General features: G+C 44.3%; 1 protein-coding gene across 1 annotated transcript in view; it reads left to right on the forward strand.

Annotated features, from left to right (window-relative positions):
- Positions 1 to 18905, forward strand: part of srcin1b (SRC kinase signaling inhibitor 1b) — a 67904-nt gene that overhangs the window by 39750 nt on the left and 9249 nt on the right. The window contains exons 4-16 of the mRNA XM_071899185.2: positions 967 to 1168; positions 3358 to 3487; positions 4160 to 4331; positions 8214 to 9142; positions 9693 to 9782; positions 10048 to 10088; positions 10350 to 10373; positions 12796 to 12956; positions 13083 to 13258; positions 14024 to 14154; positions 16123 to 16270; positions 17053 to 17350; positions 18094 to 18439. Coding sequence (XP_071755286.2) covers positions 967 to 1168; positions 3358 to 3487; positions 4160 to 4331; positions 8214 to 9142; positions 9693 to 9782; positions 10048 to 10088; positions 10350 to 10373; positions 12796 to 12956; positions 13083 to 13258; positions 14024 to 14154; positions 16123 to 16270; positions 17053 to 17350; positions 18094 to 18439 — 2848 coding nt within the window. The remainder of the gene's footprint in view (positions 1 to 966; positions 1169 to 3357; positions 3488 to 4159; positions 4332 to 8213; positions 9143 to 9692; positions 9783 to 10047; positions 10089 to 10349; positions 10374 to 12795; positions 12957 to 13082; positions 13259 to 14023; positions 14155 to 16122; positions 16271 to 17052; positions 17351 to 18093; positions 18440 to 18905) is intronic.

Below are 18905 nucleotides of genomic sequence, written 5' to 3' on the forward strand. Positions count from 1 at the left end.
TCACACAGCACTGTGGGAGCTCATTACTGTAGTCTTTGGGCTGGAAAATGTCTGTCAGTAAGGATTCATTAAAAAGCAACCTGCTCTAGCAGCTCCTGATAGCGCTGTAATGAGGGGGTCCTTCACGATTTGGGCCCCCCAGCGGCTCAAATTGGACAGGTGAAATATCAGCGGTCATCTGCATCACCAGAGGAGACTGTCAAGCTAGAGTGTGGCTTTATTGTGGTCATTAGGATCGGGGTACATTGGTCTTGTTTGCTTCATTCTTTACTGAAGTGGTGAGGCTAGCTAGCTTCAGTCCTCTCGGGTCCACTACTTTTCCCAGTGCTGTACAGAATAATAACATCCGTGTATTTTATCGTTCTCCAGAAACACTTCACTGCGCAACTGCTGCTGCTTGCCAAGAAAGTGCTTTCTTTTCACCCTTTTTACACCCTCTGTTCTCCTCTTTTGAAAATTTAATTGAACAGACTTGCGGCTGGCAACAGCTTTTGTGGTTTTTGTCCGTCATGATTAATGCAGGTGGACTATTCTGAGGGCAATTGCTGGGTGACTCTGGTGTTTAGTCTGGTTCGTACTGGTTTGTTTAGTCTGGCTGGCTGTGTTCTGTCTGTGGAAGTCTAATTTTGTCTTGGGATTCTGCTTCCTTTCTGTTGTGATTCTGTTGTTAGAGCGAGATACTAAGGCTGTTTTGTCTGAGGTAAACTGTTTGTTTTGTCTGTGCCTGTGTACTAAAAGCTTTATTTTTCAGTTGCTACTTTGTTTCTCTGCATTGATTTCCCCAGGCCATTGTCTGTTATTGTTGGTGTGCTACCTTTTTTGGTGTCAAGTCATTGATTATTGCATTGTCATCACGGCAGAAATAATTGTTCTCTCTTCGTCATCTGTTCTCTTTCTTTCTTTGTCTGTTACTGTACCTGTGTGTGTCTCTTTGTCAACTTCTTGCATCTGTCTTGTGTCTCGCAGGCCCGAACACCGCGGGTGACGCGACCCAGCCCAACACAGCCGGCTCTAGCCGACCAGGCCAGCAGGGTTTCCTTTGCGTCAGCTGAAAGTCTGGAGACCATGTCGGAGGCCGATGTCCCCATCGGCTTTAACCGGATGAACCGGCTTCGCCAGAGCCTGCCTCTGGCCCGCTCCTCCAGCCAGGCCAAGCTGCGGGCGCCAGGTCAGCCCATCCCCTTTAAGAACATAGCCTATATCATGTGCCACACTGCAACTTTTGGCCTTCATTGAAAGATACCATATGGGTCCATCTGTTACACCAGTTACAGTGGAAATGAGTCTACCAAAAATCTTTTAACCCCCCACAAGGTTAAGCTAGTGAAGTTTTGAGCCTGTTCTCCCGAAATTTTGTGAAATGAGCATGAAGTCTTAAAACGTGAATACGTCCTCCACGCACAAAAGTGGGAGAAATACGTTTTCCCACCACAAAAGGATTACATGAAGGGGACATGACTACAAACAGGCGTTAGTTTGACACTGAAATAGTGCGGTGGAAAGTAAGGGTGTTGTGGTCAGGGTGGTGGATAGGTACATATACAGTATCTACATTCAGCTCTAGTGACCCAGGTTCAAGTCCCAATTCATACCAAGAAGATTCCTACTATGAATGTTTTTTTCTTGACTAAACTTAAATTGTTAGCTAACCTATTCATGTGATAGGTGAAAATGGTGAAAATTACACAGGTGAAAATGGTGTGTACAGTTCATGCTCGTGCAACATAATTTGTGGCGGAGGATTGTAAACTTCACATATTTTGTGTCCGTAACATGTAATCTGCGTTTGTAATTTGTGCTCATTTCACAAAATGTTCTGAGACTGCTGTTTCTCAGGAGAAATTTTGGTCCAAACCGCCCTGCTCTTAAGTGTGACAGGTGAATTTCAGGAAACCGATACTTGCAGGCATTAAGTTGTCACACACTCCAGCTTTTCTGTGACCAATCTAGTGCACTAATGATGGGGAACGCTCATTTGCATGTGCACTGCATTGGGCTTTGAGCAGTTTGGGATGCAGAATGATCAGCTTCTGGATCCACAAGGTTTTTTGCCAAGTTGGATTTTCTTGTAAAAGTGTAAAAGGAATACAACTCTCACATAGCTCAAAATTAATTGGGCTACTCCATACATTTATAGTGACACTAAGCAAATGTTTATTTTTTGTTGATGTTTGTTGTATTTCCACAATTCCAGCCATTGCAGCTTCTAGCTAATATAATGTTGGTGATAATGATGTGCACTCTCATGAGACTTTAGATGTGTTCTGTATTAATTAAGGAGCAGTGGAGAGTGATAGTTTTACCTTAGAAACATTATTGGTTTCACCGAAGAGTTACCCTACAAGAAACTTTGAGATTCTGACCATAATGGCACACTTTCCTTTAAGTTTGCTTACATCCTCATAATAGATTAAAACTTGTAACAATCCACTCATCTCACATTTTTGCTTTATTGAGACAGTAGGCCAGCAGGAGCACATGTGGGTCTGGATATTGGGGTTTTAACCTCTACATATAAGAAGAAACAAGTCCGCACACTGACAGCTCCTGTTTCAAAGCACTGAAATGGGAGCTGTCAGTGTGCGGACTTGTTTGTTCTTATATTCTGGGTTTCACTCTGTCCAGCACCTGTCTGGAATGACTTTTTGAGATGTGCGCGTTGCGTGTGCATGGTGCTATTTTGATTAATGTTCTTAACCACCACACCGTCACTGGGGACAAGACATATTTGAAACAGAAAATTGATTTAATTTGCATTCACTAAGAGAGCCCAGGGACGTGGGTATGCTCCCGCCCTCCATGTATTGTTCTCCACTTACGCCGACGATCACTATCATTCTCAATCTCTATTGACTGGATATTTATCGAGAATGGAGAGGAATGCTAAATGCTCGGTTTATTAAACTGCTACAGCAATTGTATGAGTTCCTGTTTTGAAATGGTATAATTGTTGAAAATTAATTTGGCAAAGTCCATTGCAATTATGGATATAACATCCTCTCAATCCTCCATGCGATGTTTATAAAGGAAAACACATTATAGATGCGTGTGTGTGTGTGTGTGTGTGTGAATTGACAAGTGGAATGACTGCCTCTCTCTCCCTCTCTTTCATTCCCTCCCAATTTCCCAACTATGTGCGAATGCGTGTTTGAACAATGGTTCAACTGCTTCGATGCCTCTCCCATGCTTTCTTAATTTCAATCTTTTCTCCTCCTTTCTCCCATTCCTTCACTTTCCTCACTCTGGTTTTCCCTCTTTTCCTCAACCAATTTCCAATCTCTACCATCATCCTCTCCCTCAACCCCCCTTCAACCATCTTGGATCTCCCTCTTCCCTCCTCCCCATCCATAAATCCAGGCATCTTGTTCCTCCAGCTCGGGGAGGAGACACGGAGGGTGCACCTGACCCATGAGCTGACCAGCCTGGAGACTCTGAGGGCCCTCATAGTGCACATGTTCCCCCAGAGGCTCACCATGGCCATGCTCAGGTAGACTGGCGCTACATCCAAGTGCTGTCTCTGACTCTAACTGAAAGCATGTACTGTTTTCTCTTGAAGGGTTTAACTGCACTTGAAGAAGAAGTATGCGTAATTCTCAAAAATGTGATATAAGGACTATAGACATTATTGAAATGTGTATTGAATTGTCCATATGTTCGAGATCGTTTTTGAACTCTCTAGGGCTACAGTTACACTTTTCATTTTAATGTATTTCAAAGTTTTATCATTCGATCACACCAGGATGTGATAGAAAGCGACAGGTCTGGATGTAATAAATCGGATTTTGTTCACAATGCTATCGGATCTTCAACACCACACATGGAAGTAGTGGTGAGGCTGGCAGTGTGATTGGAATTCTACAAAATCTGGACGCAATCCAGCCACAGTGAGCATACAAGCAAAGTGAAGAGACGGACACTCACTTGAGGACGCTCTCAACTCCATTCGCTGAATATTAAATTTCTTGAGAGCTCAATAACAGTCTGAGTCCAGTTGATTCACTCATTATCGGCACCTCATGCAGTTAAAGATCTTCCAATATACCTGCAAATGAATATACATCACTTGCTATTAGAGGGTAATAGGTGTTGAAATAGTCTTTGCGTAGACAATTTATCAGTGTTTTATTCTTCATTTTTTTTAATGACTATTGATGTTCAGGTGTCCCAGCACGGCTCTGCTGATCAAAGATGAGACGCGTAATGTCTTCTATGAGCTGGAGGACCCGCGGGATGTTCAGGACCGCTGCGTAATAAAGATTTACTGCAAGGAGCCCATCTATGGCACCTATCCTGGACACCACAACCCACACCTGGCTAACGGAGACCTCCGGGTATGTACGTGTGTGTGTGTGAATGCGTCTACATGTTTGTGCGTGTGCGTGTATGTCATATGTCATTCTATCCCTGCATCTTTGTGAGAGTGCAAGAACACAGATATGTTTTCCTGTACCACTCAATACCACAAATTTTAAGAATTTACATCTTACATTTATCATTTATATATGCCGCAGGAAAGTCCAATCACTGCTTTATGAAAGTGAACCTATTGAACCCAAAGATAGAAATCGAAGACTCTAGCCTGTGATGTCATATCGATGCTTGGCCTAGACATACGCCACCGACCAGTGGTTCTCAATGTGGGGTCTGGGGACCACCAGTGGTCCTTGAGGGGGTTCCAGGGGGTTCCAGGGGGTCCCAAGCAAATTGATGAATTGATAGCTTCACTGTTATCTCTCTGCCTACAATACAGATAGTCATGGGATTCTGGACAAAATCATATCTAACAGTAAAAATATTCTCAGATTTGGGTCAGAGAGAAGAAAATCTCATCAAATGGGTGTCCATAGCTCTAATGTGGACTAAATTAGCGGTCCTTGATATGAAAAAGGTTGAGAATCACTGCCAATATTTGTATGAACTTTTCATCCAAATTAGCTTTTTATTAGCCTATAGTAGTGCTATCAGTTCTGAGCCAGATGAACTGATGCCAAAAAAATTATCCCGCTACATTCACAGTCACCTTTTCATTCTTTACCAATTGAGCTGTAGACTTTGGTTTATGGTAATAGATTAGTGGGTGGGACACACCCACTAATCTTTTGTTTTGTTTTTCTGCCTGTGGGAGATAGGAGTGAACTTTTACAAATAATCCCAAGAATAATACATTTTGAAGTTTAAGTTCAACGGCAATCCCCTTTGAAATGATTATTTATTTACACCCACACCACCATCCACCTCCCACTGGCATAACATTGATACTTGACTAGTATGCATTACATAATGTGTCCAAGCATAGATTAGGCTCAGCCCCTCTCCATTAAACAAGTGGGCGTGAATGAGTTATGTGACCTTACACCAGCACCACTGGTGCCGCTCTTGAACCACTGCCAATCCTTTGGATCAGCAGTGCTGACTGGGCTGGATGCTGACAGATTGCGAAATAGCATAAACACTATTCCTAGATGGTGGACTGTGGCCCAGTTCAGCTGAGGACTGGGTCATGGATGCAGACGTGTCATGGATGTGCATTGTAGTAACCGTATTACTAGTAATAGCAGTACTATTACTAGTACTAATAGTGGTGGTGGTTGTAGCAGTAGTTGTAGCTGTGGTGGTAGTGATGACCATTGCATGCAGGTGTAGGTTTTGAGATGAGTAGGTTGTCTAATAGTTTTTACTGTGACTTTGTTTTAAAGGTCCCATATTGTGTAAAATGGGATTTCCCTTGCCTCTTTGATTATAGAGGATTTGGATGTGCTATCTAAACAGTGAAAGTATCAAAACGCACAGCCAACTAAATCCACACAATCCAAATTAGAAAACCGAGCCTCTAAACGAGTCGTTTGGACTTCCGTAACTTTGTGGCGTCACAAAGGAAAGAAATAATAGACTAATAAAGTATTTTGTCAAAGCGGTTGAGCGGTTGTCATTGTTTATTACCGGAGAGTTTTCCTTGCCTGTCACTGCCGGGCTATGGCGTCTCATATTTCACTCTTGAAATGGTTAGCCAATCAGAACAGAGGGGTCGTTAATATCAATGAGCCTTAAAGACACAGCAACAGAAACAGCCTGTTCTTGGCAAGGCTCAGAGAGATGCTGGAAAATGAACATGTAAAATGGATTGAGCGTGTTTTTGGTACATGACACCACACAGACAGCTTTGAATGGACCTCAAGACATAAAATAAAACACTGGAAAGTGTAGAATATGGGACCTTTAAGAAGAAGATATTGTTCTTCCTTTACTTTTGATCACTATTAATACTAGTATTAGTAGTAGTAGTTGTAGTAGTAGTATTCGCAGCACCTGTAGTATCCCTTAGGCACAGCAGTTGTGGTCATGTTGATGAGCCACAAGATAATTTATCTTGAATCATCAATGAGCTGCTGGCAAAACAAGCACGGCAGCAGAATGATTACCATGATTAGTATTTGCTAATGCTTTATGGATTTGGTTACAGCTGGAGAAAAATAAACCACTGCCAACAGATAGAGAAACAGTGCCCAATATCATTTTATTTTGCAGTGTTAATATTTTCTGTACAACTTGAATTTTGTTACTGTCTAATTACACCGTGATTATGGCAATTAGAGAGCAGTAATTTAAAGTGTTAGAGAATACTGCTTTTATAGAATAAACTAAATTATAAACTGGAGCGCAATGAACTTATGGCGATATATAAAAAGGGACGGTAGTGCTCACTGTGAAGAAAATGGAGAGTGAATCTAAAGGAGTGGAAAGGAAACGAGTGCTGTCCATCGCAGGGCAGTTTTGACACATCTGCCACTTTTGTTCTTGTCAATCAAAAACCCTGAGCCTCCGTTTGCATGCCCGTGTATGTATGTGTGTGTGTGTGTGTGTGCCTTCCTGCCTGCCTGCATGCATGATTTGCAGCTGCCCGGTATGTTTTGGAGGTCAACTGTTCCTTCTCCCCCCCTGGACTCCGTTGCCATCCTGAGCTTGTGCACAGCTCAGAAATCTCCCTAGCGTTTTACAGCCTTATCGAACCAGCAGGCTTACCTTGAGTTTTATGTGTGTAAGATACACTGGCTGCTTCTTCCATTACCAAGGTGAGTGACTGGGATGTGTGTGTGTGTGTGTGTGTGTGTGTGCACAAATGTTGAACCCTAGCCAGCAGAGTTGAGATTATTCCCTGATTACAGATCGCAAAAGCATGACCAGGACTGCAGAGTTCCACCCAGGCATGGGACTGGAGGACAGAGTATGGTTCAGGATGAGATTGATTGGTAGATTTTCCGCAGCTTGAGAAAGGCCGGCGCAGAACAATGCCAGGGGAAGATCCTGTTGTGAGTTTACCTGTGATGGACGTCTGCTAACTTCAGGGGGCCTTGGAGGTGGAATGAAATGTCTGTATCTCTTCGACATGCTATAGGATACTGTCGTTGATATGAGGCTGTTGCTAAGAAACAAGATGGAAGATGATGGCACTAGAGTCATTAGTCTGCTGTGAGGGTGTCCGCAGGGTGCTATTGAAAGAAGCCTAAGGGTTATTATGTGGAAATATTGGTTTTTCAATTTGCATCGTCTCCAGGAGATAGCTGTGTGCGTCATATGCAATTACAGTCTTGTCTTCTTTTGTGTCCCCTTGTTGTATCTGTTAGTCTTGGCTGGTACCCTCCAATGCAACGCTTTCAGTTCCACCGCAGTCTGCTGCTCTCCGTTCTTCATTATATTTGGTATAGACGCCTGAAGATAATCTGTTCATGCTCAGCCACTCAATAAACTATCAACTCCAACTCAAAATGCAGTTTAGGGTGCAATTTAGAGCTCCTTTCTACAGTGGTAGCCATTATAAAAGTCCCCATCAAGGATCTACTATCAACCCTGCAATAATACTGAAGCAGTTAAAGGTTAAATGTGTAATATTACTGCTTTACTTAAGCATAATATGACTAGTAAATATCAGCAGAGGGTCCTGAATGGTACTGAGTGAAACAAGTGAGCAGCCGTGGCGCATGTGCTGCGAAGATTTCTGCATTCAAAAACACAGGAGCGGGCCAAGGCTAATCCATTCAAAAAAATTGGGAATTTGTTTTTGCCTTGCTTATTGGCAAAAAACACACATCGGAAAATATAATTTGAGACTTTATTACTAATCAGTAGGGTGTTCTGGTAAATTCGGCATGACCCTGCATGCAAAATGTAGGATTTCTACACTTGTTACATCTCTGTTGTTCTTTCATTAATGACAGAGGGAGATGGTGTACGCCCCTCAGGACTCCCCGCCCAACCGCCGCCTCAGCAACCCACCCGTCTCCTCCCAGCACTCCACCTCCTCTGCCTCGCCTCCCCAAGGTTCGCCGTCCCGCGCCCGCCTCCTCTACAGCGGTGGCCGGCCGTCCTCCTACGCCGGGCCCCCTCACCACACCCATTCCTTGCCCCACCCCCACCCCCACTCCCACCACTCCTCTCCCCACCACCCCCAGCAGCTTCACCAGCCCCATCACGCCCAGCCGGCCTTCTGCGCCTCCCCCAGCGCCATCCTGGAGCGCAGGGATGTGAAGCCCGACGAGGAAGTGGGCGGGTCCAGGAGCATGGTGCTGCTGCGGGGGGACGATCGCGGCGGAGGGGGGATCTACGCTGACCCCTACTCCCTGGGGCCGGACACCAGCCGGCTGAGCCTGGCGGGAGGCCCTCACTCCCCTCTCCCGGCCAGAGCGGATCCCTACGGCTCCCTGTACCGCCGTGGAGGAGGGGGAGGAGGAGGAGGCGCTGGATCGGTGCGTTCCCTCACTTCCTATTCAGCAGCCGCCCTACAAGGAGAGCTGATGGAAAGTGGCGCTCTCTACAGGCCAGGAGGACCGCTGTATAATGACGCCTATGCCGCGTCCATGCTGGCCATGGGGTTCCGGGTGCCGCCGCCCTCGTCCCCGCAGAAGATGCCCGACATGAGGGATTCCTACGCGGGCACCATGCCCAGCCGGGGATCCCCCGGGAGGCAGAGTCTGCGGAGGGACTCTGTGACCTCCTCTGTGTTTGGGGACAGTCCCAAAGCCAGGGGCCAGGGCTCAGGGCTGAGTCTGGCCTCAGAGCAGCTCTGTCTGATGGCCGGGCCTGGAGGGGAGGGAGGGGGGGCCGGAGGCTTTGGCTCACCTCTGCTGGGGAATGAGACCGAGACCAGGTAGGACAGCCTGGCCCACATGGATTTGTTTCCCTGTTGTTTCTGCATGTATGCTATTGTACATATAATCTGAGTATGACTGTGTTATGCATGCTGTACCCATTGTACTATAATTACTATATGTATGCAAACACCCGCTATTCCTCTCTATTCATTGAGCAGTAGCTGGCTACCACAGCTCGAAATTTATCACCGCTACTAAAAGCAATATGAAATTGAGAGTAACTCACTGTAATTTAGCCTGATTTTCCTCTAAAAATACACACAGTACTGTGCAACCAATGTTAAGAATTAATGCTTTTGTCATAAAAAGAATATAATATTAATGAACAGTTTTATCAATACAACCGGCACACTAAACCAAATCTAGGACTGAAACATGGATGGATGTTGAACCAATACCATACTTACTTCCACCCATAACTGGGGCAAAAAATGTAGGGCAAACACTGGAGAAATTATAGCTTTCCTAACAACATGTGCATTATGTGTAATTTGTGTCTAGCTGTTATTTATAGAATGCTACATATCTTTTGGTGTGTGTGTCCAGGGAGCGCATGGAAGCTATGGAGAAGCAGATAGCCAGCCTGACAGGTCTGCTGCAGAGTGTTCTGAGCAGGGGGCCCGACGCAGACAGCCCGTAAGACACACACATGCACACACACACACACGCACAAAGATAGACACGCACATGTACACACAGAAAAATATTCCGATTCGGGCATGCATAATCACATACTTGCAAAACACACTCCACACACAGACATACACGCCCAAACACACACACTCAGGAAAGTAAATATACAGCAGCAAAACAGCATGTCTACACCATACATCAATAGCCTTCCAGCAGCTAAGCAGATAGTGTGTTCTGGCTCTAAGTACTTTAACACTGTCTCTTATAGGGAGAAGATTGAGTCGGCCAGTGACTGCTCAGGAACTGACAGTAAGTGCTCGCTGGGAAATAAAAAAAGAAAAAGAAAAACTCTTTCCTATCACTGGCTGTCACTGCTTCCCACTGCTGTCTGTTTGATAGCCACATAAATTAGCACTCCTTCTCACAGTGCTGCTATTTCTTTTTTTTTTGCATAATTCTTAAAGTGCCTCATGCAATGTGTGATCAATGTGCCTCACTCTGCAAGCTTCTGCATACGGTATGTGTCAGCTTTTGCTGCTGTGTAACCGCTGCCCATGCTTCTTGTTTTAGCTGGACGATCTAAAAAAAAGAAAGGTAGCTATGTGTTCCTGAAGTCTCTGGTACCTGTTCCCCCGTCTACCCCTCTGTGTGTGTCTCCCCGAAGGACTTATCTCCCTCCTAGTTGGCGTCCTTCAATTCCCCCTGTTTTCCAATCTTTTGAGTTGGAAACCATCTGAGTTTCATTCAATCTCAAACAACGAAATGCTGTTTCGTCAAGTTTTCATCTTCTTTTATTGTCTTTGTTCTGCGTGGATTGATCAGAGTGAGGTGTTGGTAGAAGCCAGAGTTGTTCCATTCAAACATCCAAGAGTTAGAGAAAGGCTGAACATGTTGTTGGTGAATAAAAACACAATTTATTTGTTTTTTTTACCCTCGGTGTTAAGGAGCCAAGTGGAAGAGATGTGGTGACTTAGTTATGGTGGAATTAACATTCCCTTGTTATCTGATTGTGTATAAACATTGGAAACATTGATTTCATTTTATATGATAGACTTGGATTGAATATTTTGGGTCTGTTGCAAAGCTTAAGTGTCATATTTTCTCTTGCGGAGAGTTTTTGTTGAAGATAAATTTGTATTCCTCCTAAATATCAGTTAAGCTTCACAGATTTCCTCCAACTCTGAAAGCTAAAACTGCAGTGCTTCACACTCGTATCTTTAGATCTATCAGACACTTGTCTGTCTGTCAGAATGATGAAACTGCATATTTTCCCCCAACCAGTCACAGTTGCATTGACTCACACTGTTATCTGTGAACAGTCTTTGTGCTTGCAGCTGAAATCAGGACATTCCACTTATTCATCAGAACTGGTGAGGCAGCAGAAAGACATTTTTGGCTAAGGACGACTGCAGGGTTTCGGAGGCGCTGCCCACTGCGCTCGTCACACACCCTGCCAAAGCACAGTCTTGAATTAGCTATGGTCAGATCCCCTACAGTAGCTCCCACTCTCATGTTCAGAGTTTCTAGGATATCAGTTGGACCCTCTCAGTTTCACTTCACCTCTCTCTTACCTTGTTCTTTTAATCCCCCCCTTTTTAAAGGATAGTCTGCCTTCACTACAGAATTAAATTATTGACTTGTTCTGCTATTTGTGAGGTGAAGTGAGTGCTGCTCGGTGCAGTATGCGGGACATTAGTAGGGTAGACACATCTGAAAATGTTGAGATTCTGGTGTGACATTTTATGTAAAGTCATATTTCACTTTGGTAGAACATTTACATTTTTTAGTGCACATACCTCTTGGGAAGTGAATGTCAGCCACCATAAAGGGCTGCTCTTGACAACCCACTCTCAGCACCAGTTTATTATCATTTTGAACACCTGCAGTTAAAAATCATACTTCCAACAAACAAGGAAATGTAGATCCAGGTATAACATTATAACATGTATTATTTAATATTGGAGGGGGGAAAAAATCCTGAATGCTGGTGGTGACAGTGGATCCTCGGGGGCAGCTAAAGTTGGAAGTTGACTGCTCCCTTACGTCTGTGGAGGTTTCTGCACTGAAACGTGAAAACATTCCACCAAAACGAGATACTACTTTCAGCGAGCGTGTTAGCCCAACTGGTGGCATTCAATCAGCTGAGGATAACGACTTTCTGTGATGCAGGAGTGCTACGTCTTCACAGTCTGGAGTCTGGAGGCAGGATTTTATCATGGATGAAAGAAGTAGACTTGAAATGCAACCCAGAAAACCACTATCTGTTATTGATTGGCTGTCTTCTAATTACTGTCCCTTTGTCTTGTGCCGCATGATGCGTGTGACTCAACACCCTAATTACTGTCGCAGAGCATCGCATTCATTGTCATTTCAATGGATATCTGATGTTATTCCTATTTCAGAAACACCCATACTTTCAGGCTCTCTGGGGACTCTCTGCAGTGAGAAACCTGGATTTAGTGGAAATACTATTGTGACTGCTGGCCCTGTTTGTCCCCGAAGCCTTCCCATGCTGTTTATCATGTTAAATCTGTGTGTAACACTGTAGTCCCTTCCCTGACCTACAGATAGAACTTGTCCTGGATTGCTGAAGCCAAATCTTTGTAACCTAGAGCAATCAATATTTTGAAGGACCACTCCCATTAAAGCTAAAGAGAGTGCATTGCAAGATAGAAAACATGTGTGGCAGGTAATGTCCTGATTATTATTATTATTATTATTATTATTAATGTCTCCAGGGTGGACATTCTGGTTGCTAACTACTGGCCCATCCCATTTCAGCGCTTCTGTCTTGCTCTGCACTCTATTCTTCTTTTTTTCTTTTTAACTTTTTTTGCTGATAGTCATAGATACGCCACATAGACAAGTATTCCCTTATTCATTTCATCAAAACAAACTTCAGATCCTCTATCAGTGTTTTGGGACAACTTCTATCAGTTCCAGTGTGCTATAAAGGAACGCAAAACAAAGCTAAGAGGAGGGTCACTGAATTGAAATCCTGCTTTCTGACGGGCAGCTCTGACACCATCGGCTCCCTTGGCCCTGATGCCGCCCCCGCCCTCCGGAGCCAGCCAGCCAGTCACAGTGTCCCGTCTGCAGATGCAGCTCCACCTACAAGGCCTGCAGCAGAACACCAACGCGCTGCGCAAACAGCTCTCTCAGCTGCGCAACATGCAGGTGTGTATGCGCGTGGGTCTGAAACATAATACTGCTTAGTTTGTGTGTGTGTGTGTGAATCAATGAATGAATGCATGCGTATATTTGTGTCATTTGTGTGTGTGTGTGTGTGTGTGTGTCTCCCAGCTGGAGAACCAGGACTCAGTCCTGTCCCTGCTGAGGCAGACGGAGTCCGAGCTGAGCCTCATGATGCTGGACGCCATGCGCACCCAGGAGGACCCTCTCCAGAGACAGCGCCTCCTGGTGGAGGAAGAGAGACTCAAGTACCTCAACCAGGAGGAGCTGCTCATCCAGCAGCTGCAGTGAGTTCAGGACAGAATCACTTTATTTGCACAAGCACAATAAATGTAGAGGAATTTATCTTGGTCGCATCGGTGCAGAGGCATATTGACAATGTATTGTTTCACAGTTCATACTGACAAACCGAGTACAGGAACAATAGGCTATACATATTCTACAAATATATATTTAGAGTTCTGTCACCATGTGCATTCAAACAGCATGGTATGCAGAATGACTGCAGCTCTAGAGGAATAGTTAGATAAATGAGTTGTGCTTGTAGTGGCAATTAGGAGTCCATACTTAGAAAGGACATTAGCATAGGAGTACTGATCTGAAACCACATGGTCTCTAATGTTATTGTGAAGTTTAAGGTCAATTTTTTAGTTGTGGGCCTAATTCTAATGATCATGCAAACCTTGCCAAAAGTGTCTTTTCAATTCTGGCTGACCATATTACGATTAGTTTTTTTCTGCTATAAACACTACCTTTAATTCTTAAATTCTAGCTACCCTATTCTTTCTCAACAAGAATAATTGTTTTGACACAGATTCTGTTTGCAGTTAGTACTTAAAAACACACTTAACAAGAGGGCTTGGCCTCCGCTGAAAATCAAATGGATTTGACCGATGGGGTTCCTGTGGCATCGTACAAACAAGGCAGGGATTTAAACAAGAACATCCGCTGGCTGAGTTGTGGTAGCAGTAAGCTAGGCGATAGATCTAACGTCATTTACCAGGTTTAGTGTCCAGTCCGGCGACATGAATCTGTGACCTGGTCTTCCCCAGTGACCTGGAGAAGTCCGTGGAGGAGCTGCAGAGGAACTCATCGGTCAACCACGGCCTGGTGACCGAGCAGGACGTGGAGCAGAAGAGCAAGGAGCTGAGGATGCTGGGAGAGACGCTCACCGAGCTCAAGAGTAAGCGCTCCTCCTGTTTACCTCCTGTGTGTGCAGAGATGCAGTGTGATGGCTGTGTCTCTTCGGTTTTGTTTGTGTGTGTGCTTCCTTGTGTCCATACCCTGTAACAGTCGAGGGTGTTTACTTTAGTGAGTCTGAGCCCCAGTCAGTATGCTTTCTCCTCCGCCACAGCCAATCACCAGCTCCCACCGCTGCCTCGAACATCGCCTTTACTGCCTGCTTTAAGCTTCAATTGTCACGAATGCCTAATTCACCTAGTAGTTGTTTTTAAGACGACTTTGCTTCAAATGCTCAGCATCCAACTGTAGCTTTCCAACCCTGCTGCTCCCCCTCTGCTGTCTGCTCAGTATGCCTCAGCACTTTCCTTTCATATGCTTGATCTACCGCATCCTCCCATGGCACTGTAAGCTCCACAAAATAACAATATTAGTGACAGCATCTGCAGATTCCTTTAGATAAAGCTGAATGCTAATATCTTCTGTAATACCTGACTGAACATTAAATTGGAATGATGTTGTTGGCAGAGTACACCAGAATTTCTCAGATTTGTACAAAGTAACAGTAAATTAGTAGCTTACTAAAAATACTCAAGTACCTTCCCCAAAGTAATGGATTATTCATTTTGGCGTTGTCTTTGCCAGTTGATTTTTGTAGTTGATATATTATCAGCCTAGTGTTTGGGGTTGATTTTATTTAAGCTCACATCAATAAAGGTATAATGTCAGTATGCTTTATTGTTATTACAGATATCAACTCAGATATCAAAGTAGGTGTAAATACTTACTGAAATTACTTAAATTATTCAAGCAGAAGTAAGCTGACAAACTTTTAAAAATGTGTTACTCTTAAAACCTACTGAAGTACAGTAACTACAGCTGTTAGTTTCCGTCTCTGCGGTGGGGACGGGTCACAGTTCAGGAGTGCTAAAATGCTGTGTGCCGAAGTTATGCTACGGAAAGTCACAGATGAATATTTATGGGTTTTCTGTTCATAAATTGATATTCATGAAGTTTCAGTTTAGCCTTTTGTCCTGCCGCTTTGACCTGTATACCTCCACTCTTAAACATGAATATTTACAAGCATGTTGGTAGACCCTAGGAGAGCTCATTATAATATTGCGTAGACTGACCACTCCTGGCTTGCATGTCCACCTACGAGCCGACAAATGCGACATTATGCTGTTATTCAGTATTTTAGCGGTGACCAGGCAGTTTTCAGGGGTGACTATTGTATAATTAAGTGTACAGCAGGGCATCGTCTAGAAATGGAGGTGCGTGGCATGGCGCTGTCACACAAGAATCATCAAGGTTGTTTCACAATGTGGGGGAATGGCGGGGGGGCAGAGAATACACTGGGACCCAGCGGGGGACGTGACGATGTGCACACACACAAAAGAGACGTTTACTGCGTGTTTTACAAACAACAAGTTCATCCCAGTCTTATTGATTTTAAATGGTGGCTTTGAATTTCTCTCTCCTGCATAAATGCACAAAGTGTGTCTAAAAAGCAACAATGTGCATGCACACATCAGATACAGACACACACACTCTCTTTATTTATGTTATTCTTTTATGTTTCTGCTGCTCCCCACATCCAGCATGCCCTCCCCTCTCATTTGACCTACCTTTACCAAATCCAAGCTTTCTTGGTATGACAGGAAAATCCAGTGTCTTCAAAGAGCCGTGACAGTAACATCATCCTATCTTCCCTTTATGTCTTTTCTACCATAATCTCCCCTGCCTTCCTCCTTACCTCCCTCGCTCCCCACCTTCATTCTTCCATATGTCATCATCCCAACGCATCCCCTTGACATGCCACTTTCTCTCTTCCCCTGTCTGCCTTTTTTCTCTCCCCCTCTCACTCTGCCTCTTTCCTCCCTTGATCTCGATGCTTTTTTTCTGTCTCCCTTCCTCGATAACACCTCCCTCACACACACACACGTCTCTCCAATCTCTCCCTCTCATCCAGACCAATTCCCCAGCCTGCAGAGTAAGATGCGAGTGGTGCTGAGGGTGGAGGTGGAGGCCGTTAAGTTCCTGAAGGAGGAGCCTCACCGGCTGGACGCCCTGCTGAAGCGCTGCAACACCATGACCGACGCGCTCACCACGCTACGCAGGTACACCGTCTCAAACTCTCCTCACCACTCCTCAGTTATCTTGAATAATGCCTTTTTAATAAACCATCATTTGCTCCTCTTTTAGACCTGTTGTAGCCTAATTGTGCTTCAGTTTTTATTGTGATTTTCTGTAAGCCTGTTCTACAGTTCAATCACTGTAAGTCTACTCTTACTGTATAGTTCAAAGTTTTGGCTATTTCAATGTAATTAACGGAATTTGGGAGAATTCAATCCAGGCTGTTACATTTTGGAATATGGGAAATGCAATGTCTTTTGCATTGTGCTGAGATGTACAAGCTGGAGGCTTCAACTGATTGACACTCACTGCAAAAACTACAAAAAATAGATGTCCATTTTAAAAATCCTGGTCTGCTTGAAAGAATACGGTACTATAAGTGGAGAGGATAGAATAAGTCAGGCTAGAAATAAAAGGGAAAAATCTGAGGCAATCTCAAAGCTGGATCGATAGATTTAATTACGATATGAATCGTATCTAATCCGTTACAGTCATGTTTTTTTTGTATTATGTATATATGATATTCTGGACTCAGATATAATCATGTTTTACAATTAGTATAGATAAAGTACTGTCGTAAAAGTGTCATTGGTTTGACAAACTATGTTATTTCTAGAGCAGTTAGAACGTAATTTAACTTCTGCCATTGTGAAATAGTTTGCACTTTGGTAAACTGCAGTTTCAGAATGGCTTCTCTAACACCGTCCAGGACCTTCATGCTCTCCTGTGTGTATTGTAGTGTATTGTATCCCCCCTTTATGTACAGACAAGTCACCGAGGGCGTGTGGAAGGGCCCCGAAGACCTGTCCAGCCAATCTCAGAAGAGAAGCGAGGACATGGGGCGGAGCTCCGACCTGGACATCCTCAACAGTCCTCCCCTCAGTCTCAACGACCTGAGCAGCAGCGCCGGCCTGGCCAACTGGATGCCGGTGTCAGGTGGAGACATGGACGCCTCAGGCCCGGAGCAGGACATCCAGCCCTCAATGGCTTTTAGAAATCGGGTTCTCGATGACCTGCCGACTCGCCGTCCTGCGGATAAGTCTGTGTCGGCCGAAGTCAGACTGGTAATCAGCTGTTGATTTGGATAATGTGTGTGTGTGTGTGTGTGTGTGTGTATGTGTGCACATGTGTGTGTTGCATGTTAAAGACCCCATGAAATGGCATCTTTACTTCCCTGATTTGATGCATTTCCTGTTGAAACAGGATGTTGGGGTGGGACATAATACAGTGAGGGATCATTCAAAAGTCTAAACCAATGGAATATGAGTCAGGGAGAGAAAGGCAATTTTATTTGATGGAAGGGGTGTGGAGGGGCGGGATTGTTCAAAAATCTGTTTTATTGGTTAGAAACTTATATTTATTAGTGCAGCATGAGGTCACCATTAAAGATACTCTGTTTTCCAGGAAGTAAAAGTAATGGGAGTTCATTTCATGGGGATTTTAAATGTCTTTTTCTTCATTTTTGGATCAGATTCATACATATCATCCAAGGCTCAATGTGCATTATTCAACACTGAGTGTAAACATGTCAGCTTTAGCCAGATGGAAAATTTCCATATGCATTCGCACTTGCATCTGAAGGTAGTTAAAAGTCTCCCTGAGATCCTATACACACACACCAGCATCAATAGGTATGCCATTGCTTTTATCTCTGTGTTAACCATAGAAAGCACAGTGTGTGCATGTATGAATGTGTCTGAATTCTGTGTGTGTTTCTGCATCTGTGCCTGTGCCCGTATCTGTCTGTACTGGTTTGTGGCATGTTATAGCCCATTAGTATATATGTCTATATCTGTATATATGTCAGGCGGCGGAACGGGACTGGGAGGAGAAGCGGGCCAGCTTGACCCAGTTCAGCGCCCAGGACATCAACCGCTTGCTGGAAGAGACGCAGGCCGAGCTGATGAAGGCCATCCCGGACCTGGACTTCGCTGCCCGGCACATCAACAAGCCGGCCGTGCCGCCCAAGCCTCAGATCACCATCCCTATAACCTCCACCACGGCCACCTCTCCCGCAGCTGGGACCACCGGCTCTGCGGCGGCCGCCACCATCAACACCGCCACGCCCAGCGGGGACCAGCAGCCCGGCAAGGTGCAGATGGCCGCCCAGAAGCTCAACAGCATGGATGGGGCTGGCTCACGGCGCGGGTCGGGTGAGTTGTTTTTTTTGTTTTTTTTCACTACTGTCTATGAAGTTTCCAAGATAATGATGTTGCAGTTTTTTAAGTTCTAATGAGGTAGACTCATGTTATGGCTGAAGGGGACTTATGCTGTAGCAGTGCATTTTTTGTTACTATAAAGACACACACATATTTTAATACTTCAGCTCTTCTTAAATGTATTGTATTTTATGTGTTACTAATATCTTGATCTCTTTTCTTACCTGTATTGTATTTTAATGTTTCTGTACTATTTCCAATCTTAATGTTCCTGTACTTTCTGTTTTAACCCCAAAAGCCTTGTCAGGGACACGGGTTGCAAATTAGCCTTGGCTAGAAACCTGCATGCATGGCATCTATTTTGTAGTCTATATATGAAACAATGTTTAATGCATGTGTCCCTGTTAAATAAACGAGTAAATAAAATAAATAATAAAATACAAAGTTCTGTTTTTGATCT

This window comes from Centroberyx gerrardi, chromosome 20 (genome assembly GCF_048128805.1).
Source record: "Centroberyx gerrardi isolate f3 chromosome 20, fCenGer3.hap1.cur.20231027, whole genome shotgun sequence".
NCBI classification, from domain to species: domain Eukaryota; kingdom Metazoa; phylum Chordata; class Actinopteri; order Beryciformes; family Berycidae; genus Centroberyx; species Centroberyx gerrardi.